This window comes from Balearica regulorum, chromosome 13, assembly GCF_011004875.1.
Source record: "Balearica regulorum gibbericeps isolate bBalReg1 chromosome 13, bBalReg1.pri, whole genome shotgun sequence".
Classification (NCBI taxonomy): Eukaryota; Metazoa; Chordata; class Aves; order Gruiformes; family Gruidae; genus Balearica; species Balearica regulorum.
In genome coordinates, this window is record NC_046196.1 from 13,840,837 (window position 1) to 13,863,838 (window position 23,002).

Genomic DNA, 23,002 nt, shown 5'->3' on the forward strand with positions numbered 1-23,002 from the left:
GTGAATATTAATTATGGTAAGATGTATCTTTTAATTAAAATGTCTCCAAAAGAAATAATTTAATTAAAAAAGAAAAAGGAAATCCAAAAAACCTAAACACAATAATCTACTAAAAATATGTCCTTTCTTAGGAAGGGCTTTGACCCAACATCTTTACATATTGTCATAAAGATAACTGCTCAACAGTTCGTGCAAAATGAAGAGTCAGAGGAAAGGTTTAGAAAAGAAAAAATATTACATTAAAATAGAGAAATCATAAGTGCCATGCACTGAGCAGGGCTTTACACCATAGAGTCTGGAAACTAGATGCATTATTCTATGTGGTTTACTTTCTGTGGCATCCCCAAAAATATTTTTCCCCCCATGTAGAATTTATCATGCTGCTTTCAGTCTCTTTCTGTCCATCTTTAAAACTGTAGGTAATTTTTTGTCAGGGGTTCGTTCTGTTTTTAAATAGGTTCCTTTTTGTTTGGCTGAGGAGGAGTGGAGGAAGTAGTCCGTCAGTGGTTTACTAATAAATGTACAAGCTTATGCAGTATTAACAGGGACATATATAGGAGTGGGTCTGTAGCATAAATAGGTCCTGTACCTAGAAAAGAAAGAGACAAGGGAGAGAAAAGGATTTTATTCTTTATCTTTTCCAATATAGAAGATTAAATGCAGAAGAGAAATATAGGAAGATTTATTTTTATCACTTCAGAGCCAGGGGTCAGAAGCTTAATTTTAATAGTAAAACAGCATCCTCGAGCTATCCAACTCAAATAGCTTTCTCTTCCCCCTCCCAAATCTAACTCCACTTAGGTCATTTCATTACGCATTACTAATGGTATGCCTAAACTTGGCTTCAGCCAAGTTACCAGCAATTGAGATTTCTATAAATACACCTTAATCTGGTATATAGTTTCTTGAGAAATGACAGGTATCAACCACCCATTACTTTAAAGGGAAATGACAAATGCTGCGGCTGTACTTCTTGATTAACAGGACATGAACCCATTTCATTTGGAATGGGAACAGCAAGACCTTGACATCTTCTTTACCTTTTATAGGAAAGAGCAGAATTTTAAATTAAAAATGTGCACAGGAGCTATAGAAAAACAGAGGTCAGCTGTGGAACACATCTGTTACCAGCATTTTGTCCAAACCCGAAGAGGGAAAGACTGCTCCCCCTCCTATGAGGTAAGCTTATGCAGCACGATATAGGGCTGCAGGGGTAGTTAGGTATGTGCCATCATGGGAAAGCAGGTGCCTGCGACCTCACGACTGTAGGAGGATGGTGCAGCTCTCCCTGGCCAGGGGCAGACACCAGTGCCTTGCTCACAGTGAGAAGAGGCATCCACGTCCATGCTGCCGCTATCAAGGCTGTCCCTGTCTCACATCATTTACACTAAGATCTTGTCCAGGTTTTTTTATCTTCTAGTTACCTGCACCAAAAAGAGAGGACTGTAGTGTGTGCCACCATGGTCCATCCCCTCTCCCTTGCGTGGTGGGGGGTGAGTTGTGGGGCCAAGGTCCATTGGCCACACTCTGCCAGGAGAGCAGGACACGCGGGCATGGCGTGGAGTGCTGGGGCGGCTCCATCTCTGAAACAGGTCACTGCTCCGCTGCCAGGCAAGGGCGAGAACAGCCCCTCCCTGTGGAGGAGGTCTGATGTCTGGGCGCAGCCTGAGGCATTGCTGCAGGACATTCCTGCCTTTCACTCCCCGAGCCCTGCTGAGCCCAGGCAGCAGCTGTCTGGGTCCCAAGTGCCAATGGTGACACCTTTCCAAAGCTATGACATGGACTAGCGTGTGCAGTTGTCACCAAGACTGTAACATAACAATACAGGGCTGATGTCTCACGTGGCCATGGGACATTTCCACGGGGGTGAATACAAAAGCAGGAGCCCAGCTGGAGCTCTGCCCTGCAGCTGGAGCGCACAGAGGCTCCCGGGGAGAGGCTTCATCGGTGCTGAACACCCTACAACCAGGAACAATCAATGCCCAAAATACAGACAGCCACGCAGAAAAGTGACTGTCAGAGCCACTTCACAACATGTGAAAGCTTTATATAAAATAAAAGTTTTTCATGTTCAGTATCTCTGAAAAAGGAATCAGGCCACTTCTATTTAGGAAACTCATTTCAGGCACCCTAACACAGATACTTTAGTTTTGGTCTCTAGGAGATGTGAGTCTCAGCTGTGGCATGATCAAAGGAAGTAAACCACTGCTCTTGGGCTCGCTGTTCAGGCTGCCTCGTAATCTATATATACCTCACCAGCAAAGCTAGAGTATTATTATCCAATATAAAAAAATATTTCATAGTAATGTGGTGTGCAATTGAGGAACTCCAGAAATGTCCCCATAGGGGACATCTCATAGATGCCTAGACTGTGTGGAGATTATTTAGTTATTAAGGTTTTAATTAAACCCTTACGTGCACAAGCACGTGGCTAAGGACTGCCTACGTCTCAACAGCAAGGTATTAAGATGAATACAGGATTTTTCTTTTTAAAGCTGAAAATCATCAACAAACACAATTAACTCAGGTAACTAAAGGAGTAGCTTGTGAAATTCTTGCAAAAATATACTAGAGGCTGCTAAAGCTCAGGTTCCTGGCCAGCACATGGGACAGACAATCACCGGCCCCAAATGTTCTTGCTGCTCTGAGGCAGCAACGCAGGAGCTCACAAGCTCGTGCTTGTGTTCCCTGCCCCAGGAGCCAGCCCTGCAGAGCTGAGGAGCAAGAAGGGCCTGCCCCTGGAGACCTGCAGGCAGGAGAAGCAATCCCCTTCCTGCACTGAGAGGGCGAGGGCAGCGGGAGCCCTGCCTGTGCTGGTGCCAACCCTGCCAGACTTCCCAGCCTCTGTGCCAGCCTGGGAGTGAACAGGGCTGTGACTGCCATCCTCCAGCCTCGGTGACCTCCCTCCTCCAGCAGGTCCCACCACTCCCTTAAAAACAGACAGTCAGTTCACAAATACGTTACGTTCTTCAGTTTTAGCAAGGATAAAACCCTAACAACAATTCTACCCACACCAGCGAGAGAAAACAGCTTGCGGACTGGGAAGGCTGAAGGTAAACCCCCATTTTCTGTCTGTCTCTGAGCCTGACACGCTATGTGGTACCTGAAGTCAAACTGCTTTTTCACAAATTGCAGTCCCTGGCACAACGGGCACATACTTCCAGTCAGCACATCCCCATTTCCAAGCTGTCAGACGGCTCTTCTCACTTCTGGGACATCGCACAGCTGTGAAGGCACCAGCCCAGGATGGTCCCATGTGCTATCACCATCCCCTGTGCCCAGGGATGGCAAAGGCAGCCCGGCAGCAGCCGACACTCCTGGCAGCCGCACGCTGCTCACAGGTGCTGAGTTTGTGCCAATTCCACACCTGCCCACCACTGCGGTGAAGATCTGACCTTGGGTATTTATTATGCTTGAACCCAAGGGTAGTGAGAACCCATTTTTCCCTGCCAGGGCTGAACTTGTTCTTTCAATGAACAGGACTCGAGTTTGAGGAGATGCTGCCAAGTACTCAAAAAGAAAGGTGTACTTTTGTAAGGGGGGAATCCCCCTGGAAATGCTGAGGAACTCAGCCTGGAGAAATGGACTCTTGTAGCTCAAGTGCTCTTACAACTGTCACACTGAAGGGCTGCAAAAGACACCAGGTGAGGGTTGTTTCTGTTCTGAATGGAAAGCAGTATTAGGCATAACTCCACGCAGTAGCCGTGTGCCGGCTTACCAAAAATCATTCCTACACCAGTTTTACCTTTATGTACTAGTTTTAATTTAAATCTCAATGCAGAACTGTGAACAAAGCAACAGTCCAAATGTTTTGTCTTTTCCTTTTGCAGAAATCACCATTGTTTTTAACCTACATTCTCTTCTTAATTTGACAGCAGAACTTGAGTTCAGAGTCTGTTAGCAGAACCTCAGCAGTCAAATAAAACATTTTTAAAAAATTATTTGAAAGTGATTATTGTTACTGAACACCAAATACAAGTTTCTTTTTTTCATATTGATTCAGTGTTATTCTGCTATAGGACTTCAGCCAGTTGGAGCAGAGACACAGAACTTCAGAATTCTCTTCCCTCTGAACATAAGCAGACCGGAAATATAATTTCCAGTAATTTCTCTGTTTAGTTAACCCAAACCCTTTTCATCATAGGGGGTATTGTTCATAAACAAGCAGGACTTAGTGTCCTCAATTCTGCTTTTACTGCAGTAGTGGAAGTCTTGACTTTCACTTAATAAATTGCTACATTTGTAGGTGCAAACAAACAGAATGTGGTCTTGACCACTAGGATCTGGAAATGTGATCGACCCAGATTTGAGAACAGAGAGTTTCTATCCAGAGACTTGAAATCAGGAGTACACAGTTACTTGCAAACTGTAGGTAGTTACAAGAAAACATTTCATTTATATTTTGAATATTCATTTGTGTCTCTGTTATTGTAAGCTTATTTATCACTACATAGATTTACAATTTTGCTTTTAAATTATTTATATGCACATGGCTAAAAGGGAAAGTCTAAGCAAAACAATAACAAATTGTTCTGTTCGTGTATGGTGAATTGCTGTCTAGCACCACTCATCCTTCTTTTCGATTTACAACATAATAATGTTTCACTGTAGTTTTCTATTTAATAATTTGTTTTGTGCCAGCATTCATCAAAGTTTGACTTAAAACAGTTCATTCAATTGAAAACAGACATTAACTAACCAAATGGGATGATTCTTTTACAAGCTGTATTTAACCAATGGCCAAAACCCCACTGTTTCCAGCAGTTTCCTATTTTAACTCCTAGAAAGAATCTGAGAAGTCCCTTGATGTCTCTTTCTGAGATGGCGGTAAAATGCAGTGGCCCATATAATAAAAAGCTGAAAGACATCAGTAGCCTATTTTCCTTGAAAGATGAGATAACGCCTAAAATCTGACTGCCTATTCACGATGGAGCTGGGACCCCGGCTGGCAGCATCACGAGACATTTCTCTGTACTGGCTTTTATGCAGTGACCTGTTGGCCTCAGCCCGTTTCCTTACAGAATGATGTTCAATTAAAACTCTCAAACCTGGCATTTCATTAAGAGGTGAGGGATCAAACTGACCATATAGATTGATTTATTCTCTCAGTCCAGAAACTTTAGACTGTGCTAGAGACATATTCTTGGAGAAGCTGCTCCTACTATCTTGTATCGATGGAAAAAATAGGGTTTTATATGGGTTGTTGGTCAAGGATCATTACAGGCAATAACCTACTAGATAAAACAAATTCTCTCACTGACACACATTTGGAGCACTTCCACTGAATTGAAGGGAACGTACCAAACTTGAGATCTAAGAGCTTCTTAGAAGTTTTTAATTAAAAAGACACCATTACTAAAGTCACTATACACTTACTGAGCTGAAGAGATTAATAATAATAAGCTACACCACATTAGAATTACTCCACAGTCTGAGACATGATCTTATAAGCTGCATATATCCTTCTTCCACTCTTCAATACTTACAGCAATCCACATACTCCATTTTTGCTGTCAGGGTTTCTTAAAGGCTGGTACCTGGTGCCTTAAACTTCCTGCTCCTCACCTAGGGCTAAGTCTCCAGGATGCTGTGTGGACGTGCATCCCGAGCCTGGCCTAACTTTAGCACACCCTCCCAGCTAAACCCTAGCACACCGCATGTAACATGAGGTGCTCTCGTTAAAAGCAGTATGTGGGACTGTGGAAATCTATGCAAAAATACTAAACTATGGGATCCCCACTGCTCCTGGCTTGCAGCTGGCTGTGGATCATCATGCCTAGGCACAACTAGGAATGGCTCCTGAGCTGCCTTTTGGTGTTGCTAATTCTGGCAATGGTGACTTCCCACATATTTATAAGCAACTGCATGGGATCTGGTCACCACTGAACCTGCCTAGAAGGCACGATGACAAAATGAGTTTTCTACCCACTACACATTTTTATTTATGATTTGCTGAATTTTGGAACAGCTTTCCATCTCAAAAAAATGCCTCATAGAAGTCAGCACATGTATTTATTTCTACACAACCATGTATAAATTAGCGATCCTGCTTTCTTCATCCATGCTATCAAGGTTTTTTTAAGATTTTAAGTAAATCTTCTCGATGCAGCTGGGTCAAACTCTCAGCTTTGCCCTCCACACCCTTCTTCTTGAAAATGCCCACATTTCACTTTCCTTATCCACATTGTAGCCTCAAACTCTCTAGGAAACTGAAACTAGTTTTACAGAAGACACTGCCCAGAGTTTTGTAAAACTCATCATTTTAGGTCTTGTCAAATACACCTGAGTTTCACTGTTTGTCTACCTTCTCTCTTAAGACATCCACTGCTACGCTCAGGCCTACATTTAGAAGTGAATTGCCAAAACACTGTGTAACTAGGGTAACAGAAAGCCACTCCTCGCTGGAAGTCAATCTGTGTGAGTGCCTGTGGGATAGGACAGACGCAGGAATTGGTAGAGGGGTTGGGTATGTGTTTCTTAAGGCACTTGCAATTACTGAGGTGGATTTCTGATCACATTAGAAGTCATTTCAACTGAGACTCATTAAGGCCAAATTGTTCTCAAAATATTAGGACTGACAATCCCTTCCAAACATGCACATGGTACACAGATCAGTCAAGTGCTCAATTATCCTCTGTGGAGGCTCTTCCCTTTTTCTCCTAGATTGTAAGGACATTATTAGACATAAGCTACAGGATTAGATGGACAATTGATCTGATCCAGCTCAACAGTTGCTGTGGGTCTGTGCAGCAAGACATTTTTGTATTAAACGCAGCTACTAAGGAACAGAAAGAGGGATAGTTAAGCTGGTGGATTTGATGAATGTATGGAAGTGCATATTAGGCAGAGAGCAAGAAATATTTCTACCTTTATGAAAAATATTTCCACTTTTTAGGTTACCAGAAAAATATGCAGTTTCATTGTCAATAGGCTGGTAAAAACTCATCTCCCACTAAAATTATAAGAAGTAGGGACACACAATATGGGGAACAATTGGAACATTTTCCCTCAATATACCCACTTGCCTTCTGCGGTAGCTGAACACATATGGAGCGGTCAGCAGCCTTACTGAAAGCCTCACTCCACTTCTAGGCACCACATCTGGCTACGAAAACTGCTGTATGGAGAGAAGGTGGTGCCCCCAGAAAGCCTGGCAGAGCAGCAGCCGAGCAGATTCACGTGGAGCTGGGCCCTTGAAGGGCTGCTCTTGGGATCTGTCCTCAGCAAACAACCCAACCTCTCCAAATATCCACTCCTGGGAGAAATTCAGGACAAACTTCAACAAAACACCAGTACCTGCTTCAAGAAAACACCAATGCTAATTTGTAACAACCTCCGAAAGGAAACACTGCTATAGACAGGCTCAATGTAGAATAGGAACATATCATGAATACTTAAAAAGAGTCATTCATTCTATGTAGATTATACAGCTTAAATACTTTACAGTGGTCTGCATTTAAATAAGCCAGTAACTTTCCTCTTTTGAGACCTGCAGCTGGTCTCTACTTTGTAGTACATTCCCATAAACAGATTCTGCTTTGGTATCTGTGCGATGATCTCTCCTCACCAAGTATCTTATTAAAGAGACCCAAATCGTGCAACTATGGATTTGTTTCATTTCCAGAATTTTCTGCAGTTTCAAGATCTAAAACTAAATTAACAAACCAAGCACCATTCATTCATTCATTCCTTGACACTTGAATGATGAGAGATACAAAATTCTTTGTAATGTGATATGGTGGAAAATGAACTTCGAACTACAACATATAGCAAAATAACTACATTAGTGGGAGTTCAGGTGGTAAATGAGCATCCAGCCCTACATCTCCTTCTTCAGTACTACTACGTGAGCAAGTCCACAGCACAGTGATACACACAAATAGCAAAAAGCACAACTCAAACTAACAAAATCTTGAGGCAATGAAGAATACTGGTAGCGGGCTTTCAGTTACTGAGCTTTGAAGTGAGTCTGGGCTGTATGCTCAAGCTTTTCATTGTAAGCAGGAGGACTAAAAAGCCACGTTGCAAAAAGCAGGCAAGCTAGATATGGTCACACAATTCAGTAAGTCGACACTTTAGGAAAAGACTTACAGTAAAAGTCACACTGGACAGACCCACAGGTTTCACATTCTGTGACTGATACAAGTTGTAAATATTTGCCATCCAAAAGTAAAGAACAAGACACTGTACTTCGCACTTCACTGTCTTTTAGAGTATTTTTGACTTGATCAGGATTAGGAGCAAGCTGCCAATGTAGTTGTAATTATCACTCCAATCAGAATTACTGAAGTTAAGCAGATTCGAGTGCAGATTATCTAAGGATTTTTTTGAAAAATAACCTTATCCTGCCCATACTTAAAGAGCAGAGCTAAATGCATTAGCAGGATATATGGTGACACAAGGAAAATGGCTGTATTCAGAGCATGTGCCTGAAAAAAAAAAAAGCGAGCTTGTGATTTACATAAAGAAAGGATCACCTTTCTGCTATAAACAAACAGCGACATTTTGGGAGTGACCCACAAATACACAGACCCTCCAAACCTTCCCAATGATTGACATTTGCTAGATATTAGCTAACTAAAGACATTGCTGTGCCCTAGATCTAAGGGAGGCCAGCCTTTACAGAATAAGCCAGCAAGGCGTTATTTGGAAAAACCGTGGACACGGGATTTTCCTCAGTAGTGTCTTTACATGTGAAATCTCCAGCTCCCTAGTGTGAGAGGGATTCAGATTAGAACACGGATTTTAAAATTTATAAAGCAGTAAAGTATCTCTATGTATACCAGTTTGGTGAATTTTACACGTGACCAAAAAAGTGACAGCCATAGAAGATGATGTCTATTACAGGGCTTACTAACTGTGCTCTGCTCACTGTGAGGTTAGCAGGTGCTCCTGGCACACACAATGAGGATGCTCTGCTTCCTAGCCACAACCATGGAGACGCAGGGTAAGACCAGATATTACAGCAACTACTTGACATCCTCTGTAAGCTTCGTTAGCACAGCCCCCTTCTCCAGCCGCGGCACAACGATCTGCGCACTGCGATCACACTGGCTTCTCCACAGAGCACAGTTGCTGCTCTGCCAAACCGCTCTTCTTTCCAGCTAATAAAATTGCCTCCCAACTGATAACAGCCTAGCAATATAAAATACTTGGTTGTTAACTGCTGTTGTGACAAATAATACCATTCTGCTGACAACCCCATTTTTTCCAATACAAACCTACTCAAACTGTTTATTATTGACATACGGGACTGCTCTGCCATTATCTAATTTAAAAAAAACCACATAGTAAACAGCAACAGTGAACCTGCCAGCGTTCTTACTGCGTTAGCAAAGCTAAATCAAACCTCAAACCAAATCTCTCTTATTAGCAGCACATTCCTGTCAGGCTCTGTTTTGTAAAGAAGAAACACCTTCTCAACAGGACTACTGTAAGATTCTTTTCCTGGCAGATCCTACTTAGAATCATAGAATCATGCTTGCTTTCCAACTGCAGACCACCAGTATTACTATCCTCCTCAAAACTAGTACCAGTAAGATTGTCTTGACATTTCTTTCTGCTATGACTGCTAAGTATACCACATAAAGTTTTAGGAAACTATAAAACCCACAACACAGTTCCAGTGTTACTTTATACATCAGTATAGCAGAGGTGGGGAATATGTAACAATTATCTGCCTCTTGTAAAATATACAGACCAAGTTAGCTGGTACTGCAAACTAAGACTCCATTTTGCAAAGTATCTATTGAAACCGTACATAAGTAACTACTGGTATATGTATATTCCTGACCAAAATGCTGTGTGTTCATGCACAAAGACACATGGGTGCACTCAGCCTTCCCTCGTACAAATTTCTAATTTTCTCTCACTAATGAATCAATCTCGTATAGAAATCTAGATCAATGTTAGGTACAGCTTCCACATTTATTAGATCTGGAATACCCCTTTCATTGTGTTCAGCAATATTTTTTAAAACATTTTTTTCATCTATAACTTGAAGATATTAAGGAAGTTCAAATAATATTCAGATTTCTTCAAGGACACTGCACAGGCTTTAGTGGAATAGGTTAGTACAGTTTTGTCTGTCCTCCGGCGAACAAGCAAGAACTGCTGAAAGGAGGTTACTCAAATAAATTGCATTTCCACAGTACAAAAACACCCTGGCACAGCTTGTTTCTGCCCTAGGTAATGAGGTGACACAGTACTGCAGTTCGTGCTTTTGTCCGGTTTGAGAATGAATCCATATTACACACACAAAAGAAGATATTTGACCTCACTTGTCTCCAAAGCAGTCTAATTTGCCTAGATATTAAAGTGCTAGTGATGTGTATTTAATGAAAATTCTTTTTGCATGTTTATTATCCAGTGACATTTAGGAGGTCAGCCTGATAATTCAGTTATGGCCTCTGTCTTGGTACTTTATTTAATGTAAAGGAAAATGTGATGTGACCCAGGTTGCATTTAACTACAAATAACAACACAATGTGAGCTCATATATGGTCTCATAAAAAGCACAGGGGGAGTGAAGTAGACGCAAACATTACCGAGTTGGAAAGGTAGGGAGCCTAAACTGAAGAGCAACATAGAAAGACTTTCCTTTCCTGATATTTTGTGTAATATTCATCCGTCAAAGATAAATGAGCTCCATGGGCTGTTTGTCAAACTAACGTGAAGAGTCATTCCAATTCTGACAAAGCCAGGTGAGCCCTAGACCCAAACCCTACCCAAAGTTAATCCAAACTCCATGTGGTGGGTTGACCAGGACACTCCACCACAGCCCCTCCAAGCAGAGACCCTCTAACCAGCCACAGGTCGTTACCCTCAAGTAAACAGCGGGTTCGTTTTCTTTCCTCTCTCTAAGCTGCAAAAAAATACCTTTTGCTTCCCAGCGCACGATGGAGATCTGGCACTCTCCCACATGGTCTCGTGCCTCAAGGTAGGTTGCCACAGCTTGACTTTGTGTGTGTACTGCTCTGACGAGCATCGCTGGGACCTGCACATGCAGAGAGACTGCAGAACGGGGACTTGGTGCTGTACCATCTCAGGCCATGCAGCCCACAAGCAGACTTCTTCTGCCTCAGACATAAAAGGTTTTGTAGGGGAGAGAGTGAGATAGGTGTAGAGTGAAGACTTATTTTCTTCCTTGCTGTGAACACTTCATCTCTGCATAACGCATGAGTCTCTCTGTGTCCTTCCTAGAACGCTCTAAGCATAATGAAGCACAGTTTCTTGTTTCACACTCCCATCTTTGTTTATTTTATTTAAGGCTTTCACTTCAGAGCTTTGAGGCTAGAGATCAAACAAATAAAAGGGAATTTGGATGCTGCAGTGTCTGATCTACATTCTGCTCAGAAGTTAAACTAAAAATTGCCCCCAAGCCAATACAATACACAGGCACTCATTTTGGATCCCTTTTGGTAGGATATAATACAGCCAATTTGCCTCCCCAAAGGTCAGTATGAAGATCCTTGTTTATTACTTCACCTCTCAGATGACAAAGTTAGTCTCATGACTGAGGCACTGAACTTAAATTTAAGAGATCTGAAATTAAGTTTTCATGTTTAATTTCACAGCTGGCACACACTCAAAGTCGGTCATTGCTCTTCCTGCCATTTGTCCATCTCATCCATTTGGACTACAAACTTTCTGGGGCAGAGACACCACGTGTCTTGCTCAGTGATCTCCTATATCCTCCCAACTTACCCAGTAAAAAGTAGGACCACTTCCAAACAATTTAACACTATATGCACTCTTTCACTTGCTCACTCTGTTTTTTTTCCTGTAGCAAAATATTCCATTTGCATGTAAGAAAACTGAAACCTAAATATTATTTTCATTTAGAACCATATGGACACAACTCCTTCTCTGGTAGTATTAAAACCAATGACCTTACCAGCAGATCTTTGCCTCCTTGCAGCTAAAGTAACATGTTCTCAGTTTCCACTTCAGTCTACCTTACCAGCAGACAAGCAGTAATCTTTTTGACTCTCATGAGACCACAGCACTAAGTTTTTATATGATATTTAAACATTACAGATAAAATTCTGTTTGAGTAGCTAATATTTCGGGCATATTGGGCAATTTTTCTGTTACATTGGATCTATAGCCTTATATACTATGATGCTGATCACAAAGTTCTACCAAATACAATTTCAGATTACATGTCCAAAACAATGGATTTTCTATTTATACCTGGTTTATCAGATCACACTCTAAGCTCTTTAGAGAATCTCATTAACAGACACGCTTATTCTAGTAAGTTCATGTTTCAGTTCAACTAAAAGATGTAAAGAATCACATTTCTTCCATGGTGCATGACTGGAACTCCAAGTGAAGTCAACGAGAGCCCTGCAGGCACATCTGAAAGCAGCATTTGATCTATAATCAATATTGTATTGTATTGGAATACAAGCACATGGAGGCCCTATCTTACTACAGTGGACATAGTAGGAAGATTTCTATTGCAAGGAAAACAGGACATGCAGGACACTGTGGCTAATGCCATGCCATCAGCTTTTAGGCAGAGCTCTCCAGTATGTTAAATGAGAGTGTTTCTTAATCACTGATAGTAAATCCATTGTTTGAGCACAGTTCTGCTTTTATACCGAAGAAATATCCCCCTGTACGATGAAAAGACTGACAAATGCTAAAGACTTTTGAGAGTAAATGTATTAGATGATTCAATTATCACACACAGATTTGGTCCAAGTACTTATCTGCATGTGTGTTACAGAGCTCAAAATAGGATAATTAAGCATATGTATTATGCTACTACGTGTATATATAATTCATAAAGCAAAACGGGGTTAGGTCCTGCAGTCTTATACACCCTATGTGAGCAAAGATTTGGTTTGATTTGGTGGCCCTACTGTGTGGAAAACCAGCTATGACACTGCCTTGAAGGGGTGGACTTGAAACAGGGCTTTAGTTTACAGAGGTAAAAATAACAAAAGAAAAAAATAAAGACCGCATTCTTTACAGAGAAAAATAATTACTGTACCTAAAATAGCTCTAAAGAAAACCACTTTAACATACCAATGGGAAACTCTGAAGCTCAAGGATGTCATTTTCTTTTAAGATATTTTGAAGAAAGTTTAGCGCTTATCCAACCTGAACGACAGCACTGGAGACCGGAGTCTTTGATTTCCTCACAAAAGCAGGCGATATCCCTGAAAGTCCTCATCACACTGACTTCCACATTAGTATTTTATCCACATGCCTTTATTCTGGGTAGTGATCAACACTTCATGTCTAGGGGAGATAAATCCATTTCTTGCCTCTACACCAAGCTGTCTCGCTTCAAACCAAGTGCCTGGCCCAGAGAGTCTAAAATACACCGGTGATGGGGACCGGGACGGCAACCAGCCATCTGTTTCACAAAAGCAACCAAAGAGACATCTCATGGAACTCCAACGAGATGGAGTTCTCGTCCAGAAGGCACCTGAATCAGGAACTTGGAGGGCCAAAGTTTTTCAGCTGCTCATCTCCTGAGCCATGCTGTAGCTGATGTTTTAGTGATAAGTAATTCAGGCAGTTCCAAACTGCCACAGGTACGGAAGTTACAATAAGCCAAGCAGAAGCCTGTTATTTAGGGGGTCTTGATTCAAGCAGAGGAAAAAGACATTATTTTTACAGAGGACCATACCAAAATATGAAATTAGTTGCCTTCCTCATATGGAGACAAAAGCAGTTGCTGGTTTACACCTTATTAAGTAGTGTGAACAAGAACAGGAGTCCTGTGCTCTCTGCACTGACTTCAGCTTTCTCCCAGAGCAGAAACTGCCACAGAGTGGCACTATGCACAGATACCAGTGTACACAGGAGAGATGTCACAGCAGGAAATTTTGGTGTAGCTTATTTTGTAGCCCTCTTAGCATCAGTCTCCATCTGGAGATCCCCACAAAATATTGTTCTGCATTCCACTACCATTTTCACTGATTTAAATCATTCCATTATCTCCACTGCTGGCCACAATGCTTATATTTTATTTTCAGAATTTAATCCAGCCTAGAAATGATGCAGCAGTGCCACATCCCCAAACCACAGACATGTAAAAAATCAGGACAGACAGCAGTTTAGATGATCTGGGCAGGGGGTCTTGCCCTAACAGACATATGTGACATGCTTTCTTGGTGGCACACACTCACTCCATCTGTTGAAATGGAACTGAGCCCGCTGCGTTTCCATCGTCCTGTTTTTAGTTCACATGCACCACATAAGCTCTGGGTTCAGTAGGCAGGGCATACGGTGCTGCGAATCCTAATCCTAGCTTCTCTTGTCAGCTTGGAAAACATTGCAAGAATTCTCACTGGCGGCGGGGGGGGGAGTGGAAAGAGGAAACATGAAAACCACCACTAGCCCTGGGCTCCTAGGAGGAAAGCAAATCTTTCCAACAGGAAAACAACAGATCATGAGCATTACAGTGTTTGGTTTAATTTCTTGTGGTCAATGAATTCAGCAAAAGCAAACAACTTTTTTATATGCCCACAGGCTCTTCTAATTAGACCTCAGGAATTATCTGTTTGTCTTCCACTAGACACCAATGAACAACCAGCTTAGTCTTAGGAATGGTAAGGAGTAAAACCTAGTTTTCACACATATTTCTACATGAGAAAGAAATGGAATTATTCAGAAAACAGCAAAAAGTAGTAGCCAGAGACAACACAGCACCTGTAAAGCACTAGCAGGTCACAGTGACCCATATACAACTGATTTCCATTACTGTGAGCCACAACTTGCAATCGTTTGCCCTGAGAGTGTGGAGAGGGATCAGGAAGAAGTGTGAACATTCCTGTGTGAGGATTATGAATCTGTGTCAGAAGAGACTCGGCAGAGAGGGGAGCCCAGACCTTTCCCTGCACAGTCAACGGCATAAAATTGTTTCCCTCCTTCCACAGATAACTTGGCAGAGACATTTGTTCAACATTAACTAAGGGACAGTGGCTGAGAGGGAAGCTGAAGCCCAGCCAGAACAGCACCGCACAGCTTGAAACAACTTTGCAATGCAGATTTAAGACTCTGTGTTCTTTGTCCCAGACTTTGCTGTCATTAGTGTAAATAAAGGTTTACAACGGCTTTCTCCGGCTAGCCGTAACATGGTAATGTGGCATTAATAACTTCATACAGCATTAACTGATAGACAATCAGTATTAGCACAATGTTTACATTTGCAAACCATTATAGAGCGTAGTATCTCCAATTCTTATCCTGCCAGTAATTCAGATGTGGAGCTCATTACACAGCAATTGACATTTCCCTTCCAAACCTGCACCCTGCTCTGCATGGGCCTCGCACCTGCCCAGGGCACCCAGCCCCTGTAACCGCTCGCTGATTTAAATTCTCTGCAGAACAGCCATGGCATTTCGCTCACTTGAGGCTGCAGCTACCGTTTAAAACACCACGTCCAAAAAGCTGCAAGAGGGTCTCTGAAAGTGGGGCCTCCCGTAGCACCTACCGAAAGGAAGCAGGTCCCAGCCTTGCTCCCAGACCCATCTCCCCAGCCCCACGCCTCTGTACTAGCTTCTGACAAGGCAGGGCGCGACGCGCCGGCCCTAGCTTTTGGGATCATTTGAGTACGTTTACTTACAGACTTGGGTGCGATTATTTAGCCTTAGCACCTCAGCGACAGTTCCGCCCGTGACGGAGGGGGGGGTCGCAGTGCCCGACCCTAAAACGAATAGCGGGACTCGGGGAGCCCCGGCCGCGCAGGGAAGAGGCGCCCCCCGCCCGCGCCCCCGCGCCCTACCTGACCCGTGCTGCTGGCGGAGGATGGCGGTCTGCCCGGGTGGCGGCGAGGCTGAGGAGGCAGCGGCGGCCGCCGAGGCGGTGGCGGCGGAAACACCCCCCTCGGCCGGGGGCGGCGGCGGGCGCTTGCCGGGGCCGGGCGGCGGCGTGGGCCGGGCGGCGGGGCCGTGGCGGCGTGGGGCCGCGCCGCTCTGGATGTGCGAGACCGCCTCGGCCGCCTGCACGTCGGGCGGCGCGAAGCGGGAGAGGACGCGCAGCAGCGCCTGGGCCTTGTGCTCCTGCGTCTCGTCGTCGCTGTAGTCCGCCACGCGGCACTCGTAGACGCCCTCGTCCTGCCGCCGCACGCCCGAGAGCCGCAGCCGGTGCGAGATGTCGTTGCCCTGGACGCGGACCGTCTGCAAGAGAGCGCACCGCCGGGCACCGCCTCAGCAGCGGCCGCCGGCCCCCGCCTCCTTCCCCTTCCCTTCCGCAGCAGCGACCCTGCTCCCCTCGGTGCAGAGCTCGCTCTCGCCCCAGGTACGTGTCTTGTGCTGTCGAGAACACCGAACCTGGGCCCATTCCCCTCCAGAGCGGGGACACCACACATTTAAGCCCAGCGCCTCGCTGTTAAAGCCCCACGCCGGTGCCCCAAGGGGCCATCCAGAATCAGCCCCTGCTCTCCATCATCCCCACGCCACCACTCAACCCTCACCACCAACGCGCTGCCAACCCCCCTGCGTGCCCGCCCCTGGCCCGGGGGTCCTCCCTCCTCCTGCCCGGTCCCGCCCGGAACCCGGCAGCTGTCCCAGGTGCTGGGCGGCCTCCAGCCGCACGAACCGCCCCGAGCCCGACGCCCGGGGAAAGCCCAGCATCCCGGGCGTCTCCGCCCCGCGCCCGCCGCAGAGGGCCAAGCCCTGCTGGGTGCAGTGCCACCCGGCCGAGACCGAGGACGTGCCCTACAGTCCCGGTGCAGGCCACGCTCCGCCGCTGCGGCGGGAGGGAACGGCTCCAGCCGCGCCTCAGCACCGCGCAGAGGGGCCGGCGTGCTGCCTGGCTGGGGCAGAGGCAATCCCGGGCCCGCATCAAGGGGAAAGGGGCTCGTTTCCTGCAGGACAGGGAGAGAAGGAAAAAAGGAAACTTCTCTCCTGACCTGGCCCACAGTCCTTTTCAAACGTGGCTAAGGAAGGGCCGTAAGGCAAACATCATCTCCTCTCGATTTGCGAGGAATGAGACGTGACTGCTAGACCAGCAACAGATGGTAACGTTTCGACTGAGCCACAACACACCGAGGAAGGGAAACGTGCCACACTCCTGCCGTGCTGCAGGAGCGGGGCTGCCAGTGAGACCAGCTGCATTCGTGTGTCAGGAAAGGAGAGGGGCATGCAGTAAATCCCATGGGTTTGGGAGGAGGGGTGCACACCACCCAGCTCAAACTGCACTTACACTGATTTTGGTTGCATCCTTATTTGTTACCTAAAAAACCAAAAAAAAACAAAAGAAAAAGGAGATTAGACTCAGCTCTGCCTGCACATCAACAAGACGCTCATATTCCCATCCCAGTGCAAGGACAGGACAAGGACAGATGCAACTTTCTTCACTTGCCATTCACACAGCTCACATGTGGCTGGGGGGAGTTCCCCGGGTGACGGGGAAGGCAGCAAACCAGCGCTCAGCTGGGGGGGGGGCTGTTTTGGTAAAGCTCCCGTGGTGCCCACAGAAGTGCTGCCTTCACCAAGGGTGTGAACAGCAGCCAAAGAAATGCTTGTTGCATGCTGTGCTGCTCACAGTCACTGACAAACACTGGGGAAGACGCTTTACCAGCAGTGTTAGCACAGTGGTGAAGCACTTGGACAGGCTGGATCCCGCACTGCTCAGGGCAGAGCTTTGGTCCTGAAACATCCCGGGAGCAGGTATCGCTCAGCAGGTTTTGTACTTTGTTATTTTTTTTGTCTCCAGCCAACTACTGTAAACCTAAGTGATGCCTCAGATCTCATTGATGTGCCTCCCAGGGAGACGGTCATCATTCTCCAGGCATGCCCTGTCATCCTTTATTGTAAAAGCAACTCACGGTTTTTATATAAGGTTAAAGAAGACATTTAAATCCAAGCGATTTATTTCCCTGTCTGACAACTGACTTACACTTTCCCCAGCTAGGCGGCATCACATTAGCTCAGTGTCTATATGCTTTGCATCTCTATTTGAGCTCTGCAGGAAAACAAGCGTGCCACAGAGAGGGGAGCTGGCACAGGCACGGAGGCTGCCGCGGGGCACCCTGCTGGCACAGGGGCCAGGAGGCTGGAGAGGATCACGTGCCCCGCACAGTGGTGCGACATGGCCTGGAAATCCTGCTTTACCCCACTCCTTGTACAGCCCCGTTTGACACCAGCAAGGTGTCTTGCACTGCGGGGAGGCTGCAGAATGAACTGGCTTGTGTTGGGGAAATGCAGCTGAAATATTTAGACTAGAGCCTACCCTCATGCCAGGCAGCTTGTGAGGGGGAGGGGAAAGGACATGCAAGATTTAGCTCCACTTCATGCATTTTAATTACTACATCCGACTGTCTGAAAATGTCTTGCTGAGCTCCAGATACGGACACAGGTGTGTACGTGCACCCCAAGAAACTGTGCGTACTTGTATATGTAGACCGATAGGTACTTAATGCACCAACAGAGAGAGTTGTATCCCTCATGCCTTTCTTTGCTCTATCAGTGAGCAAACAGGCTCTCCCACCTTTTATAATGATTCCTAGCTCAGCCCACGGAAGCGCTGTTTTTTGTTTGTCCCCACTTCATACTAGAGCTATTTTTGACTGCCTCTCTTGGGTCCTCATTGCTGATTTTGCAGCAGGACATTTATCATTTTCCATTTACAATCCTTAAAGCACTGATGTTTTCTCCTGAGGTGAAGTCCCCCATGGTGCATGCCCTGTCCTCCTCCATCCCAAGGAGGGCCTGGGGATTCTGATGCTTCCAACTGCTTGCTGGCACTGGGTAGAGGAATCGCTTTCCTCTCTGGAACTGCTGAGTTTATTTTGATCACCCTCTGAGCATGTTGCACTCAATAAATAGATGTATCTCCATAGCACTGCATTACCTTGCTCCTGCTGCCGGGGACACTGATGGCTAATTCGTGTGCAAGTTCTCTGGCTGGTTCTTTAAGATACCACCACTGGATTTCCAAGGAGTAAGAGGTGGATCCGCTGGCTCGGAAAGCACAAGGCATCTCAATATCATCTCCCTCCCTAACAGTCACATCTTTGGGAACTTCAGTAAAGGTAGCTGAGAGGGGAAGATAGAGTTACAAGGGCTGGTTAACGGGAGATACTAAAAGACAAGATCAGCCTTTTTCAGTGTAACGTGAGTTGTTTCAGTTCAAGGGCTAGGCGCTGACCGAGACACGGGTTTCCTGTAGTCCGGGGACTGCAGGATGTGCGGAGCAGCCGGGACAGCGCACCGGGGGCAGGGCCGAGCCGGTCCCCACCGCCCCGCAGCCGGGGTCCGCGGCTCCAGCAGAAAGGGAAAGTTTGAAGAGGATCTTTAAAACTTCTCGTCCTCCCAAGAAAGCCCTCCGCTAGATACAGGGGCACTAGTGTCCCACTGCCCCCTCCCCCAGATCCGGCCCGGGGACTGCCCCGCTCTGCGCCGGTGGCTGCGAGGCGCCGAGCCCGCCCTGCCGGCAGCTGCGGCCGCAACAGTGCCACCTTGTTCTGCAAAACGCCCCCCCGGGCAGCGCTCCCTGCCCCCAGCCAGCAACACTTCCACAGGAAAAAGCGGCGGGGAGGACGGGACTTGGAGCGATTGCCGGCAGGAGCGAAGCGGCTAGAGCTCAGCTGCGGACAGGGCGGCGAGCCCCGCCGGCACCGGAGCCCCGCCGTGCCCGCACCGCAGCCCCCGCTGCCTCCCGCCAGCAAGTTGTGTCCGGAGCGGCGGCTCACCGCGGGAAGAGGCAGAAGTTTCCTACTCACCGGTGACGAACAGCAGAGGTGCGTTGAACATCAGGTAACAGAGGGTGCAGAAGAGCCTCCGATTTTCCATCGCATCTATGTGGGCGGCGGGCGGGGGCCGGGCTCGGGGCGCAGCCGGGCACGCCTCAATCCATCGCACACAGCGGCGTCGGGTCAGGGCTCCTTCCCAAAAAGCCAAAGCCACCCGACTAATCTTGGTTTGTGCGGAAGCAAATGTAAAATCCACAGCCGGCTGCTCAAACTCGCTCGCAGGTGGAAGCGACGTTCCTGGGAATGAAGCAAGAAATCGCGTCCCGGTTCTTCGCTCCGCCGCGAGCGGGATTCAACTGCCCTGCGCTGAATGGGGGCTCCTGCTGTCCGCAAGCGAGGAAGCGACGCCGGGCTCCGCTCCGAGACCCATCACACTGATAAGTCCGCTCTGGGAGCTCGCAGGAAGGTCCAGCGAGGCGGCAGGGACGCGCCTCCTCTCCCTGAGCCTGGGGAGCGCCCGGCGTCTTCCCGTCGCGGCCCGGGCTCTGTCCCCGCACGGGCGGCGGCGGCACGGAGGGAGGCGCGCCAGCACGTCCGAGCCCGCCTCTCCCCTCCCGGGCGACGAGCGGCCCCGGCCGCAGCTGCACCCGCGGGCCCGGCCCCCGCCTCCGCGGCCGCGCACCGCTCCACCCACAGCGGGAGGGCCCCGCCTGCCGCCTCCCCGCAGCGCGCCGCGGCCCCTCGCCTCCGTCCCTGCCCTCCTCCCTCCATCCCCCGCCGCCGCGGAGATTTTCCATGCAACTTAGTCCCGCCGTCACTCTGTACGTGTGCCTCCCGCTTTTCTCAAGATCCCAGGCTCGCTCCAGAAGTGACTGTGAAGTACTTGAATGAAGAGCAATAAGCCGACTGGGTTTTGCTGGCGTCCTGATCCAAGGCTGGGTCTGCTCTTGGGGTGCATGCCCAGAGCTGATTGTTCGGTTGCTGTCAGGCTTCCAAACTCACTAGGTTTATTACTTGTTAAAATACACTAAGAAAAAACCTCACGCTATTGATTTAGAATACAGTATCATAAAAAGAAAATGTTTCTGTGGATCAGCTGTTTCTCAGGCAAATGTCCCAATTAAAAAATAGAAGTGCTCAAAAGTCAAGTCGGTAAAGACATTACAGTGAGTTACAGTCACAAGCAGAGTTTGATTTTTGCCACAAGTAATGTGAGGGAGTTGTATTTTAATAAACTTGAGATGCCTTTCTAAAATCTTTGCCTTTTTTTTTTTTTTTTCCTGAAATTCTATTAAAAGTCACCATTTTATTCAGCCACGACTTCATTTAATCACTGGGATGGCATGGGAAGTATGTTTTAAGATCCACAGAAAACTTCCTTTACATGTTTAACGGTTTAATTCCGTACCAGCATGTAAAGCTGGATACATGAAGATTTCTATGGAACAAATTATTTAGAAACATTCACTTTGTGAATGACTAAATCGGACTGATTTTTAATTGGGTGCTAGTATCCAGCTTCCCAGCTAACTCTCTGCCTGGCCAGACAGACTGCTGGAGGCTGAAGCTGTTGGGCCCTGCCAGCTGCTGGCTCCCTGGTAGGAAAACCCACCCGCATGGTTTCCACCAGGAAGTTTCAGTAAAATTCAGATGATCCTGTAGAATACTGAAACTGCATCAAATCAATATTTCTGGTTGGAATTTTTTTTTGTCAGAGCATTTTCAGTCATTCCTACTGATCATATCATGATTTAAATCCTGTCACAGTCCTCTGGTAGGTCTATGACAACTTGCGTGAAGAGAGACTCCTTGCCTTTCTCTGTAGAATTTACTGGGAGCCTAAATCCTGTCAACCTGAACCCTGTCAGCAGGCAGAGCCCAGTTCCCTGGGCAAGTGGAGTCAGCCCCTGCCTACCATAGAAGCTTTTATTCTAATAACTATAACTATCTAATCAAATAGTCTAATAATCACTTACACTTTGCTTTTCCACCCAAAAGCTCAGTGCGCTTCATGCAGTAAGTAAGCATCATTATTTCTTTTCACATATGGCCTTAAGCCATGTAGTACTGCAGTGAGTTTTATTACTGCCTTGCAGAGTCCCCGTGTAGCGCTTCACCTACCGGGCCACATGAAGGCAGGGAAAGGCAATCGTGACAAAAGTACCTGAGGAAGTAAATCCGGCAGCCACTCCAGGCAGCAGCAAAGTCTTTCAGTCAAATCCCAAGAAAGGGTTAAGCTCGGTCCTCTGCTAGTGAGGCAATTCCATTACTTTGTACCTTCTGCAGCAGGATTAGTTAGAAAACTCCTAATGCATAAACAGAATCAAAACAGAAGTAATTTTCATATCAAATTACTAGTGACAAATCATATTTGAAAAACTTTTACTTAAGTTTTTATTAAAATTGATGTTTAAAAATTTATTCTGAAATTTCAGCATTGTGAACATGTATAAAGGCTTCGAAAGTAAAAATACCCAGTCCATATTAAGTGAGTTTTGTTTCTGAGATATAAAAAATAAGCAATAAAAATGAAAAGGAAAGGCAAATGCATTTAAACTTAGTTCTGTTTTAATAAATCTAAGGTTGTTATTGTAGTAATAGTGTTGCTGAAGTGAAGACAGTTTTAGCTTGAATGCGTCCCTCAATTTATAACATTAAACCTTCAGTTCTACTGTATTTACTACCCACCAAATTAGATTTTATATGTAACAGCTGAACACTGAAGTGCTGATATCTTTGTATTCAATTAAATTAAGGAATTAGGAACACAAACGTGTTTTTCACAGTCTTCAGTTAGAGTAATAACAAGACTCTTTTTATGTTCTCCTCTTCTACTAAAATTATAATGGGGGACTATTGTGCTCTACACTGACTGGCAAGTATTCTGTGCAAATCATTTTGCTCTTAGGATCATAACACCATTTGAAGTCATTTATCGATTCAATCCTGCCAGCAAAAGGGACTTCTACAGCGCAGAAGCTATCACCTGCCTGCACTCATACACCCCGAACAGGTGATGAATGGCAGGAGTATCACAGGGACAAGCTCCCTTTGCAGTTGCTGATCCTGCAGCATCAACTACATCCACACCAGCAATTCTCAGTGAAATCAGGAAAACTATTCAGGTGCTTAAAGTAAAGGCTGTGTTTTGTTGATGACCATGGGGTTTTTGCTGTAACTGTCACTCAGATATTACATTAAGCTGCATGGCACATAGGTAACAATATTCTTCACCCAGGCAAACTGAAATTGGTAGTTTTTATGGAGAAATCCTATGGCGTTTCCACAGCTTTCCACTTCCAAATCAGATTTAAGTAAAGAAGATTCTCTCTGCTGTAGGAT

At 46.0% G+C, this 23,002-nt stretch overlaps 2 protein-coding genes across 2 annotated transcripts in view; one reads left to right on the forward strand and one right to left on the reverse strand.

The window, feature by feature from the left end:
- The window catches only part of LOC142603684 (uncharacterized), a 45,057-nt gene extending 41,150 nt beyond the window's left edge, over positions 1 to 3,907 (forward strand). Inside the window, exons 8-9 of the mRNA XM_075765568.1 lie at positions 1,050 to 1,179; positions 2,698 to 3,907. The gene's annotated coding sequence lies outside the window, so the exon portion shown is untranslated. The remainder of the gene's footprint in view (positions 1 to 1,049; positions 1,180 to 2,697) is intronic.
- Positions 12 to 20,388, reverse strand: VSTM2B (V-set and transmembrane domain containing 2B). The gene is made up of 5 exons (XM_075765580.1): positions 19,691 to 20,388; positions 18,820 to 19,004; positions 17,170 to 17,199; positions 15,749 to 16,142; positions 12 to 589 (listed from the first exon to the last, which is right to left on the reverse strand). The coding sequence occupies exons 1-5, from the start codon at positions 19,758 to 19,760 to the stop codon at positions 501 to 503; spliced, it is 768 nt and encodes a 255-aa protein (XP_075621695.1). The 5' UTR covers positions 19,761 to 20,388; the 3' UTR covers positions 12 to 500.
- Between the last annotated feature and the right edge of the window lie 2,614 nt (positions 20,389 to 23,002).